The 14,381-nt window shown below is 37.5% G+C and overlaps 1 protein-coding gene across 1 annotated transcript in view; it reads right to left on the reverse strand.

The window, feature by feature from the left end:
- LOC139737441 (receptor-type tyrosine-protein phosphatase kappa-like) overlaps window positions 1-14,381 on the reverse strand; it is a 67,718-nt gene that overhangs the window by 23,460 nt on the left and 29,877 nt on the right. The window contains exons 8-16 of the mRNA XM_071648119.1: window positions 13,873-13,995; window positions 10,774-11,085; window positions 9,686-9,970; window positions 5,663-5,971; window positions 4,732-4,854; window positions 3,790-3,876; window positions 2,631-2,939; window positions 1,487-1,554; window positions 100-358 (exon numbers count right to left, since the gene is read on the reverse strand). Of these exons, the coding sequence (XP_071504220.1) occupies window positions 100-358; window positions 1,487-1,554; window positions 2,631-2,939; window positions 3,790-3,876; window positions 4,732-4,854; window positions 5,663-5,971; window positions 9,686-9,970; window positions 10,774-11,085; window positions 13,873-13,995 (1,875 nt within the window). The remainder of the gene's footprint in view (window positions 1-99; window positions 359-1,486; window positions 1,555-2,630; window positions 2,940-3,789; window positions 3,877-4,731; window positions 4,855-5,662; window positions 5,972-9,685; window positions 9,971-10,773; window positions 11,086-13,872; window positions 13,996-14,381) is intronic.

The following is a 14,381-nucleotide window of genomic DNA, read 5'->3' on the forward strand; positions in this document are numbered from 1 at the left end:
TGGGCGGTATGAGTCGCGGGTTTCAGTCTCATGACGTGCGCGCTGATGTTGTTAGGAATGAAGCATATTATCACAAAGAAAACTATAAACATATATTACCTTCTTCTAGTGTCCTCACAGTTACCTCACTGCTCGTTGCACTTTCTGAATCGTTTCTGACAGCCGTCACTGTGATGGTGTATTGTAGATATGGTTCTAGGTCTGTCAAGGTGTACCGTAAATATGGCTCTAGGTCTGTCTGGGTGACCTCAGAATTATTTAGCGTTTCTGATCCAGAGAAGTGTGTGTTTTCTGTTGTGTAGTAGAATGTGTAGTTAGTAAAGCCAGTGCTGCACTTTTTGGTTCCCTTGGGGCGTGCCTGGAAAATTATTGGAAGGATCAAATCATTAAGAATTACGCATGCCAATGAACTGTCAAGGAAACAAAAATGATACACAATATTACAACTTATGAACGTACTCTACAGACATTTTTTATTTGGATGATATACTACTATATGAACATGAAGTATCATCTACATGGTGGCAATTTCATTTAGATAATAATCTGATAACATTTAAAACACAATGTCACTTTAATCATTAATTCATAATGTTTAAAAAGGCTTCTGAGGTACGCTATTATATTTCTTTAATCAAAGGCTTGAGCTAGCAGGATCAGACTTATTTCTTTCTTTACACCAGTCCCTGCCCTGGAGATGTTCGAGCATTGCTACTCGGTGACAGCATTGCTACTCGGTTGGCTTGGCCACAGCATGATTTGGCATGAATAAGCTGACCCAAGTTGTTCTGCTGGACGTTGATTGACTGAGTAGCAAGGTTCCATGACATTTGCTCCTGCAACAATTGATCCGGTCTTATCTTCTCCAAGAACTCAGGGTTAAGGTTAGGGTTGTAATATGGTTTTAGGTTTAGTTTGATGTGAGGATTTGGATTGGGGTTAGGGTTATACTTTTGGGTAGAAGTATACGTTTGGCTTAGAGTGCAGATATTTCATGGGAGCACTTTTCGCAGAAGCAAATGTCATGGAACCTTGCTACTCAGTCAATCAACGTCCAGCAGAACAACTTGGTTCAGCTTATTCATGCCAAATCATGCTGTGGCAAAGCCTAATGCTGATGCTAGAGTCACACACGGTCGGGTCACAAAAACGGATTTGATCCGGGTAAAAATGAGCCAAATTAGTCCCGAAGTGGAGGGTAATTAATACTACAGTCACAAAAGGCCAAATTTCGAACCGGGTCCATAAGGAATTAAAACCGTATCGACCCGGTTCGAGCCGGCCTTAGAGACCCGTATTGTCTCGTATGGAACCGTATAAAAATCCGCTTTAAATCCCTAACTGAATCCTTTTCGACCCATATCGATCCGTGTCAACCCACTTCGACCCCTTCGACATCCACGTAACATACAGAGATGAAAAGTATCTGTATCATAGCTTTGTTTGCCTTTTTTAAGTATATAAAGGCACAGTATAAATCACATACCTGCCATGTCACAGTGATTTGTCTTGGTACATTTGGTGTTGCGGAGACAAGGACTGGGGCGCTAAGATCTGAATATAAATGAGCAGAGAAGAATCAACTTGGGACAAATGACTTATGGAAATAATCTGCAGTTTGAGGGGTTGACAATGGATTAATCCATTAAGGTGCTAGTAGGTATCATCAGATATTAATTAATCGATTATGACAATATTGATTGTTTTTAATTGGCTGACGCTCTTCAGGTTGGCATGGTTTGAGTGCAAGTCATGACACTTTTAGTTCGTACAACAAGCGTCAGTGCCTCAAACTGATCTTCCAGGCGCACTAATAGAAGCAAATGTCACACACACACACACACACACACACACACACAAGCTCTCCTTATTTACGTGACAAAAGAGTACAAGAAGATGCTTCATCCTTTTAAACGGTGCAAGAATTAAAAACACTTCTCCCTTGAGGATATGGTCTCATGATCATAGTAATTGTACATTGTAGGTTGATAAGTCCATATTACCTTACATCATATGAACTTGATAATGATATTTAAAGGTCATCATTTTCTTAATCTTTGTCCAATTTCACTGCAGTTAACACTTTATAATCATGTTGCTCATGTTTTACAACTTCCAACATTTTTATTCAACCATTCATAGGATATTTTTTAACTGAATTAATAATTAGCCCTAACTTTCATTAACAAATGCCAATTTTAAAAGTAATAGATATGTCTACAAAGAAATTTTGGTATTTGGTACTAATCAAATTTTTACATTATGTTGACTTCAGCTTTGAGAATGACTCTGATTCTATTATGTTTTTCACAAATCTTATGAGTGATTTAGCCTTTCATCCATCACTAGTGTTAAAGGAAATGTTCAATAATTTTGGGTTTTCTTTTGCATTGTGAATCACAATCCTCAACGTTATTCGATTCAATTCATTGAAATCTATCATTAGCATGGGAATATATACATTACAAAGTACGAAAAATAAACGAGTCAACAAATTAACAAAGATAAAATGATGCACTTATAACTGCAATCAGTGAAAAATGGTAAAAACTGTGTTATTCTATCATGTATGTACAATCCTGGTAGTATTTACTAGATGAAGCTTACGGATGCTGACAACAAGATCTTACTTGCACACTTCGTCACTATTGTTAGCGAATCAGATTTGGGTCCGGTCCCTCCAGGGCCTTCCCTGATCGCTGCTGCACTGATCTCGTACTTGGTGTCTGGATCTAGACCACTTAATGTAGCAGATGTCATTGAGGCTGGTACTTTTGGTCCATCAATCCAGTTTTCATTAGGAATCCTGTAGTAGGTGATGTATTCTGTTACTGGAGGGTCTCCAATATCAGTCTGCTCATTCCAAGCCATCCACTCAATGATGAGAGAGGTGGATGTTGATGCATTCACTGTTGGGACAGCTTCCATAACAGGTAAAACTATAAAAGATATATCATCAAAATAAGAAAAGGAATTAACCAAAATACCAGAAATAAACTTCGTATACGTATATCACGATATGCCTACGTGTATGTATCTTGCATGTATAGTTCTAAATGTAAGTTTTTATAAATGATACACGGGCTGCAAAATCTTAAGTAGACAAATCCTGCTGCAGCTCTATTGTCCAAAAAATCAGGCAGCTTCATAAAACACTGACTAGTCAAATGATTACCAGCATCACTTGTTCCCAGTGACATAGATACCAACTCAAAACTAAATTTGTATTCATATTCAAAGTTTAAAGAGTTATGCATCATTTTGAGAAAGTTCTGCACGTTTGTGAAGCTTTTATTCACGAACATAATGGCAGTGGTACATAACCTTGAGTCAGTAGTTGCCAAAGATGTTGCTATATATTTCTTGTCAATTAATGGTAATGCTATTTATGAAATGGCATTATCGCTTCTTTCTTCATTTACGAAACACTGTAAACACAATCTGCCTTACTCTTATATGCTTGCAAATTGCTCTTACATCAAAAACACACCCACTCACAACCATATAATACTGTAGTATTCTAAGTCTGTATCATACTTCAAACTGGATCGTCACTGCAAAGCTGTAATGTATAGGTCACATGATGATAAGCAAATAATGAAATATTTGCCAGACTCAAGAAGGTTTGTAAATGCTTGAGAGATCACTAGTTTGAGAAATGGAAGGGTACAAGGAGCTTGATGTCGTATCTCGGTTTGTCAATGGGGAGGTTACCAATACAGTAAAGCGTTGTCTCAAAAAAGTATCCTCCTTGTCTACACAGCTATCCATAACCAAGCCCCTTCATACCTACAGAGCCTAATCTCCCTCCGATCCACACCAACTTCTTCTGAAGCTCGATGCCCACGCTCTCATGCTCCTGCCCACCTTCAACTGCTGCACGGACGTCACATGAAGACACGCTACGGAAAACGCTAGATTTCGCAGTTATCCCATACACCCAAATTACGGAATGATCTCCCCATTTATGTACGAGAAGCCCCGTCAGTAGAATCATCCAAGTCACTTCTGAAAGCTCACCTTTTCCATAACTGCTTACCCTCACCGAAGTCAATGTATTTATCATAGGCCTAATCACAAAATAACTACCGATACATTCTGATGTATGTCGTATTCCTTATCAGTTACATGTGATTTAGTACATGTATTTTTGACATATGTCTTTGGTATCTCTAATTTTCCTTTCCTCTCCTTTCTTCTTTTCACTCTTGCGCTTAGATGCATTGTATTAAGTGAGTAACAAACACTGTATCATTATTTCTGATTGAGTAAAGGGATTGAGAAGGGTAGAGTCTGGCAGAGGTGTATTTTTAGTTACAGGCCTGAAACGATAGTATACCCATAACGGTTCAACTTGACCTTTTATTATATTATGATTGTTTCTTTCAAAGTTTAGAACAACTGATACAATGTAGCTTTCCAGGCTTTTGGCTCAAATGAACTGCAAATGCAAGCATAACACAAACATTTGATATTTTTATTATTACTGATCGTATTAGTAGAAGTATTTACTTAAAAACATGATGCAAATCCAGCCATACTTGACATATCTCAGAACGTTTGTCTTACTATAAGTCACTGCATCAACAGCGAGGCTAGATCGGTTTTTACATAAAACGCATTCATATTTTCCAGAAATCGTCTGATCAACTTTGAAGACTATGGAACGGTTTGCTCCAGATGCATCCAAAGAATTCTGATTTTGACTGATGCCAGAATCATCACGCACACCATCCCTGAGTTGGTAAAGGCTGACATTTGCTGCATTAGGTGGTGGGTCTCCTTCAACAACACAGGTGAAGAATGAAGGCTGGTATGGATTTACTTTGACATTCATGTAGACATTAGTGATTTCTGAAAGGAAAGAAGATAGCAGGTGCTTCATTAACATGACAATATCTCACGATCTTTTGTAGTATCGCCGTTTTAATAAACAGTTTCTTTTATAACCTGCTGTCTATGTTCTATTTCAAAATCTTTTAGAGAGTATCTTTACACAGCCACGTGTCTTCAAGACTGATTCAATTACATTTCCAACAAATCCTAGGAGTGATAATGATGTTATATTGGCCTTCATCGTTCATACATGTCCTATTAAAGTTCAGTGAAATGTTCAAAGACTTCTGAAGTTTTTGCACTGTGTTAAAGTTGAATCCCAATTCTCAATGTTTTTAACAGCGTTAAAAAACAACAAAACATGCGAAATTACTGTATTACATTAATGTTTGTTCTCAGGCATGTTTATCAATAACATATTGGTGAATTTGATTTCTAATTGGTTGGCAAGTTCTTCTAAATGACAATATTGTCTTTCTTAACAGAGTTAGGTGGTTTGCAAAATACAGCTTTAGTCTCAGGTGTCTTTGGAAGAAGAGATTACTGAGGTCAAACAATCTTTAGAGGGTGAAAATGAGCATGAGCAAAGGAATGAAAATTACATTGCTAGTTGTATTATACTATGCCAAACGATACGCCCTAGTGTCAGTGAGTATCGATGCAGCATCATTCTTTTTATCTTATCATTTCATATCGTTAGCACTACATAGCACCAAGAATAATCTGCGCGAATAGTCTGCATTGTAAAAAAAAATGTTATTCTACAATCCTGGTAGTATCTTCTATAGGCCTATCAAGCATACGATTTATGACAACAATATCTTACTTGGACACTCGGTCTCCTTTGCAGATGAGTTGGATTTCGGTCCAGTCCCTCCTGGGCCTTCCCTGACCGCTGCTACACTGACCTCGTATTCAGTGCATTGATGTAAACTACTTAATTCAGCAGATGTCATTGAGGCTGATACTCTTCGTCCATCAATCCACTTTTCATCAGGAATCCTGTAGTAGATGATGTATTCTGTTACCGGTGGGTCTCCAATATTACTATGCTCATTCCAAGCTATCCACTCAATGGTAAGAGAGGTGAATGTTGATGCATTCACTGTTGGGGCAGCTTCCATTACAGGCAAAACTACGAAAAAACATATCATAAAAACAAGAGAAGGAATCAGCCAAAATATTAGTTTAATAAACGTTGTATGCCATGTTGTGCATCGATCTGCATTTATCTTGTAAGTGATTATGACATTGTAAGTTTGCATATTAATATTATACACTAGGCTACAAACCGGATCTTTTTACTAGGACATTTAATAAAAATTAGATAAATATCATTTATGAAGTGCTTTCAACTAAAGGTTCTGAGCGAAATGAATTAAGAAATTCTTGCTGCAACTATGATGTCCAAAAGAATTCATGAGACATTAACCAGATACACTATCACCAGCATCGCTTGCTCCTATTTTAAAAAAAAAAATGAGATTGAAACCTACTCAAAACTGACATGACTGAAATTGTATTCTTTTGCGAAATTAGGCCTATAAATGAGTCCATGAAGGAGTATGCATAATTTTATGAAAGTTGCAATGATAATGTCATCATTTGACATGTTTGAGGAAAATTCAGCAGCATCTTAATTAAAAGCGATATTGTGAAGATTTTATTCGCATGAAAACAGCAGTGGTACAAAACCTTCAATTAGCATTTAGTGTCATAAATGTTGCTATATCTGGTCAAATAATTACGCTGTTTATGAGATGACAATATTGCTTTTTCATTCCTCCACTTGACACTGCATATCAGGGCAATTATCCCCAGGACAATTACCCCACGGCTAATTACTGTTAGCGACAAGGTTAGAGTATAAAAAATTTGGGTTAGGGTTAGCTTTAGGGTTACATCGAGTTTGGGTTAGGGTTAGGATTAGGTTAAGGAAAAGGCTTAGGGTTAGGGTCAAAAGAAGGGTCCGGGGTAATTGCCCAGGGGGCAATAGCACTAGACCCCTGTGAAACACAAGCTATCATTCTCCTATGTATTTGCAAATCGCTCTTACATTATTGATACACTCACCCAGAACCATGTTTGGTATGAATGATAGATCCATGTCATACTTTCAACTTGGATGCTATTATTATAGGACCACTTATATGAACGGTGCAAATACGTCACCAGCTGTCTAAGTAACAAAGAATTTCAACTTATTCAGACCACAGCTGATCCACAAACTACGTCAGCTATAAATGCTATCTAGCAACAAAACAAATACGTGTATAACTTAAACAAAAAGAAACTGTCACACTAAATTAGTCATTTTCGCCAGAAATTTAACAATGTTAGCAAATCTAACAACACGCGGGAGTATCAATTATGACAATTTTCTTTTTCATAGAAAGGTGTCTAAATCGTTATCAAATTTTGAAGACCTCTTGTCTGTATGAACACCTACACAATGCTTGATATACAAAGAAATAAAAGCCCACCACTATTATGATTCATACCCCAAAACCTGAGCTTTAAATCCTTAATGTACATCTCTTGGTATCACCAAAGCATAAAACATCATTGTAGAGCCCTGTCACAGATGCACTGTGGGGTAGCTTGGTGTATATGTCACTTCTGGTTGTCTAGAGCATGTCTACATGTATGTATACATGCCATGCAATGTGATCAGTGTAAGCATTTTGTTCGTTAGTTCTAATTCTTTTTCTCTCTCTGTTCTTTCATTTCTTCTTTCTTTTGTACCTCGTTGTTTTAGCTTTCATATGGTTTTGTCATTAGTACTTTTCGTCGTATCTCCTATTCAAAACGAATTTATACATTGGTAGTTTGTTTTCACGGAACCCGCGGTTACAAGATTTGCTTCTGCGGTTCCTTAATATTTCACTTTGTAGAGAGTTGACTTTTATATACATAATTATGCTGACACACTTTCTAGTCATGACGCACTTTATATCATATTTTGAATCTCGCTTGTGTTTTTTTTTTTTGTTTGGTTGTTTGGTTGTTTGTTTGTTTTTTGTGTTGTTTTTTTTTTGCTTTGTTTTATTTCTGTTTTAATTATTTTCTATTGCTTAGTGTTGTATATGTATATCTGTCAAGTGACGTATGATAATAAACGTGCTAGGACTTCTTCTGCATCTTGACGTCTACCATGTCTACGTTCCCATGCTCCAGCTACAGCAACTTCTGCACATACCTCAAAGACACGAGAACGTTCTTTCACAGTTATTCTACCCAAGTTACGGAATGGTTTCCCCATTTATACGAAAAGCCCCATCAGCAGAAACATCCAAGTCATTTCTTAGCATTCTGAATACCTGCCTTTTCCCATAATTGCGTATTACTACCCAAGCTATAATGCATTTAGCGTAGGCCTAATCACACTATTTTATTTGGTCGTCTCCCCAAACATTATGATGAAAGTTACGTTCTTCATCATACAGTAACCTTTACTTCAGTAATTTGACATCTTTCTTTGGTATCTATCATTTTCTTTTCCTCTCTTTTCTTCTCTTCCCCCTTGAGAAGCATTGTATTGGGTTACAATCATTTTTTTTTCATTTAAGCAATACCATTTGCATGGTTCTTGCCTGCACCGCCAGGTTCACAGGTCTATTTTGTCATACGTACATCATGTACATAATAGCAGCGAGTCTTTACAGAATTGTCAATCTAGTAGGAGCCTATACCTTTAACCTTCATGATGTAGACCCCGTTTACAGTGCGAGGCTCGGCCGCGGCCGAGCCGCGGCCGAGCCCAGCCTCGCTTCAGTGTAAACGCGCAAAAGGCCAAATGCGAGGCCAAAATTGGCCTCGCATTTGGCCTCGCTCTGGAGGTGGTCTCGGCCGCGGCCGAGCCGCGGCCGAGCCCGGCCTTTTCTTGGTGTAAACGCAAACTGGGCCAAATGCGCGGCCAATTGCGCGGCCAATTTTAGTCTGGCTTCCAAACCCTCTGCCTGTATCTTTCGCTATTCATGATATTAACCCCCTCAACGTCGAAAACTAGTATAGTTTAAGGTGGTTTTGTCCTGCAAAGGATTCTTTCCTTCGGCAAAGGCCTTTGCCCGAACGGCGACTTCGTTGCCACGGAATTCATTTGGCACAGGGTCTGAAAACCAGACAATACCAAATTGCATTTGTTTACAAGCAGAGCGCCACTACGACAAAATATTGAAAGGTTTGAATCAAAAGCGCGGCCGAGCCCAGCAGTGTAAACGGACAAAATTGCGGGGCTCGGCCGCGCAATTGAGGCCGGGCTCGGCCGCGGCCGAGCCGCGGCCGAGTCCGGCCCCGCACTGTAAACGGGGTCTCAAGTACCCCTCTTCCAATTTTTCCTATCTTTCTTTCTTTTTTTATCTCTCCCTCACTAATTTGTCTATCTATAAATCAATTGAACGTGCATAATACTTTTTAAAAATCATGTTTATGTACATAATCCATTGTGTGTAAGTTATCCCTACTGGACGTCCCAGTCGAGTATAATAAAATATTTCGTGTAAAAACTATGCGCATATTTGTGAATAATGTATGAATATATACATTTTGTGAACATTAATTAAATCAAATCAAATCAAATTATTTCTGATTGAGTGAAGTGGCCGAGGAGAGTAGGATCTAGCACAGGTGTATTTTTAGTTCTATACAGGCCTGGGCCACGATAGCACTCATTTGTACATTTTGACTTACCATTGTCCTATGTTTAATTCCTTCAAAGTTTAGAAGAACTGATTTGCCTTCAAGGCTTTTGGCTCAAGTGAACTGCAAATGCCAGCATAACACAAACATTTACTTAAAAACATGATGCACATCCAACCATACTTGACATATCTCAGAACTTTTGTCTTACCATAAGTCACTACATCAACAGAGAGGCTGGATCGGTTTCCATGTAAAGCGCATTCATATTGTCCGGACGTCATCTGATCCACTCTGAAGATTATCGATCGCTTTACTCCAGATGCATCCAAGGAAGTCTGGGTTTGACTGATGCCAGAATCATCACCCACACCATCCCTGAGCCTGTAGAGGCTAACATTTCCTGCATTAGGTGGTGGGTTTCCTTCAACAAGACAGGTGAAGGATGAAGGCTGGTATGGATTCACTGTGACATCCATGGATACATTAGTAATTCCTGAAAGGAAAGAAAATATCAGGTGCTTCATTAACATGAAGATAACTCACGATCTTTTGTAGTATCACTGTTTTGATAAATAGTTTCTTTTATTACCTTCTGTCATAATCTTATATTCCACTTCAACAGGTTTTCGAAAATGTTTTGCTTAGTCACATGTCTTCAAGTCTGATTTGATTATATTTTCCACATATACTACGAGTGATTCGGTCTTTCACCATTCATACCTATCCCATTAAAGTTCAATGAAATGTTTCATGACTTCTGAAGTCTTTGCACTGTGTTAAAGCTGAATCCCAATGCTCAATGATTTTAACAGCGTTTAAAAACAAAATATGCAAAATAACGGTATTACATTAAGATTAATTTTTGCTCACAGGCATGTTTGTATACTAACATGTTGGTGAATTTGATTTCTAATTGGTTGACAGTTAGTTTCTTCTAAATGGCAATATTGTCTGTCTTATCAGAGTTAGATGGTTTACCAAATACAGCTTTAGTCTTATGTGTCTTTGGAAGAAGAGATTTCTGAGGTCAACCAATCTTCATAGGGTGGAAGTGAGCATGAGCAAAGGAATGAAAATTACATTGCTAGTTGTCTGTACATGGATTTACGGATTACTATGTCAAACGATACGTCCTAGTGTGAGTATCGGTGCAGCATCATTCTTGTTATCTTATCATTCCATACTGGTAGCAATACATAGCTGCGAGAATAATCTGCATTGTTAAAAAACCGTTACTCTACAATCATGGTAGTATCTCCTATACCAAACATACAATTTCTCACAGCAAGATCTTACTTGGACACTCGGTCACTGTTGCAAATGAGTTGGATTTGGGTCCGGTCCCTCCTGGACCTTCCCTGACCGCTGCTACACTGACCTCGTACTTAGTGCATTGATCTAAACCACTTAATACAGCAGATGTCCTTGAGGCTGCCACTTTTGGTCCATCAATCCAGGTTCCATTAAGAATCCTATAGTAGGTTATGTATTCTGTTAAGGGTGGGTCTCCAATATTATCAGTCTGCTCATTCCAAGCCATCCACTCGATGGTAAGAGAGGTGAATGTTGATGCATTCACTGTTGGAGCAGCTTCTATTACAGGCAAAACTATGAAAGATATATCACAAAAAAAAATAAGGAAAGGAATCAAACAAAATACTAATCTGATAAACTTCATATGCCACGATGTGCATTATCTTGTATGTAATTACAAATGCAAATTGGCATAAATTATAGGCCTATACACGAGGCTGCAAACTGGATTTTGTGGCTTTTACTGAAACATGACTTAGACAAAGCCTGTTGCATCTCTGATGTCCAAAATAAATCACGAAACATTAACCAGTTACAGAATCACCAGCATCGCTTGCTCCTATGAAAAGTTTGAGATTGAGACCTACTCAAAACTGAATTTCTGTTCTTATGCAAAATTTATGTGTGGTCATCAGGCCTATAAATGAGTTCACAAAGGGTTATAAAATGCATAATTTTATGAAAGTTACATTAATAATTTCATCATTTGAGGAAAATTCCGCAGCAACTTAATTTGAAGCGATATTGTGAAGATTTTATTCGCATGAAAACAGCAGTGGTACAAAACCTTCAATCAACATTTGTTCTTATGGTCAAATAATTGAGCTGTTTATAAAATGGCATAAATAAATTGTTTCTTTAATCATTCGCTTAACACCGTAAAACAAAAACTATTGTACTATTATTTATTTCCAAATCGCTCTTAAATTATCAATACACTCACCCAAAACCTTATTTGGGCATGAATGATAAATCCATGTCATACTTCCAAGTTGAACGCTATAATTATATGGAACCACTTATATAAAATGTGTAAATAGATTCTGTCTACAAAACAAACGACTTAAACTAATTCAGACCTATTCGAAGCTTCAGCTATGAATGCTTCCTCGCAACAAAACAAAGGTTTAATATGTGTATAACAGGAAAAAAAGAACTGTCACATTAACAGGTCCTTTTTTGCCAGAAATTGAACAGTGCTAGCTAATCTAACAACACGGGGGAGTATACGACACATTCATTCATGGAAGGGTGTCTATCAATTATCATCAAATTTTGAAGACTTCCTATCTATATGAACACCTATACAATGCTTGATATACAAAATAAATAAAATACAATCACTGTTATGATACATACCCCAAAACCTGAGCTTTAAATCCTAAATGTACATCTCCTGGTATCATCAAAGTAGAAAACACCATTGTAGAGCCCTGTCACAGATACACTGTGGGATAGCTTGGTGGATATGTCACTTCTGATTTTCTAGAGCATGTCTATATGTATGTATACATGCCATGCAATGTGATCAGTGTGGGCATTTTGTTCGTTGCTACCTTTTCGTCGGTTTGAATTTAGTCTAAAAAGAGTTAACACTTCCTCAAACTGAATAATTTGCGGACATTAAAACCACCGGTTGCCACTGCATAGCTGCAATATGCACTTCGCATGATTGTAAGTATAAGTAAAGAATAGAACATTTGGCAGACTCAAGAAGGTTTGTAAGTGCCTAAGAAATCCTTGGTTTAATTGATGAAAAATGTACAAGACTGAAGCTCAATGCCATATCTCTGACAATTTGGGGGAGTTTTGGGTAAACGAAATGCAACCGTCAAAAAAAAAAAATCTCAAATCGGAAATAGAGGACCTTCGGCTTCATTGGCTAAACCAATACAGAAAAGCAACGACTTCAAAATCGTCCTCCTTGACTACTAAGCTATATTCGCAACCAAGCCCCCTCAAACTCACAAAAGCTACAAGGAATCCCCTTCGATCCTCATCACCACAAGACTCTTTGCTAAAAAAAAAACAAAAAAAAACAAAAAACAAAAAAAAAAGTTCCCGCACATCAAATGTTCTTCTGTTCATTTTCAAACAGAAACTCAAATCAATGCTAGTTAATTAGTATAACTTGCCTGATTATAAGAATCAGTTAATCTGTTATTTTACATTGTCATCTTTCAATGCGTGGCGGATCAATTTGAAGTGTGCGCTTGCTTTTAAAGTAGCTCTGGTTTCAGCATTCATGCTCCCATAAAATTATTACACTAGTACATGTACTCATACTTTGAACTCGTTATGCACTTGATTGTAGATTATGTATGTTCGTATACTTGTGTATTTATATATTTTCTCATTCAGTTCTTATCATTTTTCTTTTGTTATTCTTTTGTCTTTGCCTTTTCTTTTAATTCTTCTATCCTTTGTACCTTGCTATTTTAGCTTTCTTATAGTTTTGACATCAGTACTTTGTGTCCTATCTTCATTGCGAAACGAATAAGTTACATTAATATTTTTCTTTTTCCTGGGACCCGTGGTAACAAGGTTGTGGGTCCTTCATATTTCCCATGCTATAGAGAATTGTCTTTTATGTACAGATGCTGACACTTTCTAGTCATGACCCACTTTGTATCATATTTTGTATCTTGTTTGTTTGTTTGCTTGTTTTTGCTTTTTCTTTTTGATTTGTTTCGGTTTTTTTTTACTTAGTTTATGTGTAAATGTCAAGTGAAATATGAAAATAAACGTGCTGGAGCTTCTTCTGTATCTCGACGTCTATGCGTTCCCATGCTCCTGCTATGTGACTGCCGCACTTACCTCACACCAAGACAGACTACGGACAACGCTCTTTTACAGTTAACATAACGCACATCCAACCATACGAGTATTTCATAATATATTTCAGAACATTTGTCTTACCGTAAGTCACTGCATCAACAGAGAGGTTAGCTCGGTTTCCATATAAAGTGCATTCATATTGTCCGGACGTCATCTGATCTACTCTGAAGATTATCAAACGCTTTACTCCAGATGCATCCAAGGAACTCTGATTTTGACTGATGCCAGAATCATCACGCACACCATCCCTGAGCCTGAAGAGGCTAACATTTGCTGCTTTAGGTGGTGGGTCTCCTTCAACAACACAGGTGAAGAATGAAGGCTGGTTTGGATTCACTTTGACATTCATGAAGACATTAGTAATTCCTAAAAGGGAAGAAAATAACAGGTGCTACATTCACATGACTAAAACTCGCAGTCCCTTCTTGCAATAATGTTTTAGATAGTTTTCTTCATACCCTGGTGTCACTATGTTATATTTCAAAATTCATTTAAGAACATTTTTATACAGTCACTGTTTCAAAGTTTCTCAATTACTTCCCATTGCAAAAATATCAACAAATTTTAGCTGAACGGACCACCATGGACATAATTGAACGGGTTTCCTCCTTTCCACAACGTTCAAATTAGAATTTAGCATGATGACCAAGTTGAAATTCTTTGACTACACTTTTATAACAATAAAAGTCCAATGTTTTATTTTGTGATGGCTACTGATGAACTAACGCAAAAACGTTGCAATTCTAACGCTA

Source organism: Diadema antillarum, unplaced genomic scaffold, assembly GCF_040938485.1.
Source record: "Diadema antillarum isolate AM-2024a unplaced genomic scaffold, OU_Dant_1.0 scf00000029, whole genome shotgun sequence".
In the NCBI taxonomy this organism is placed as follows: Eukaryota; Metazoa; Echinodermata; class Echinoidea; order Diadematoida; family Diadematidae; genus Diadema; species Diadema antillarum.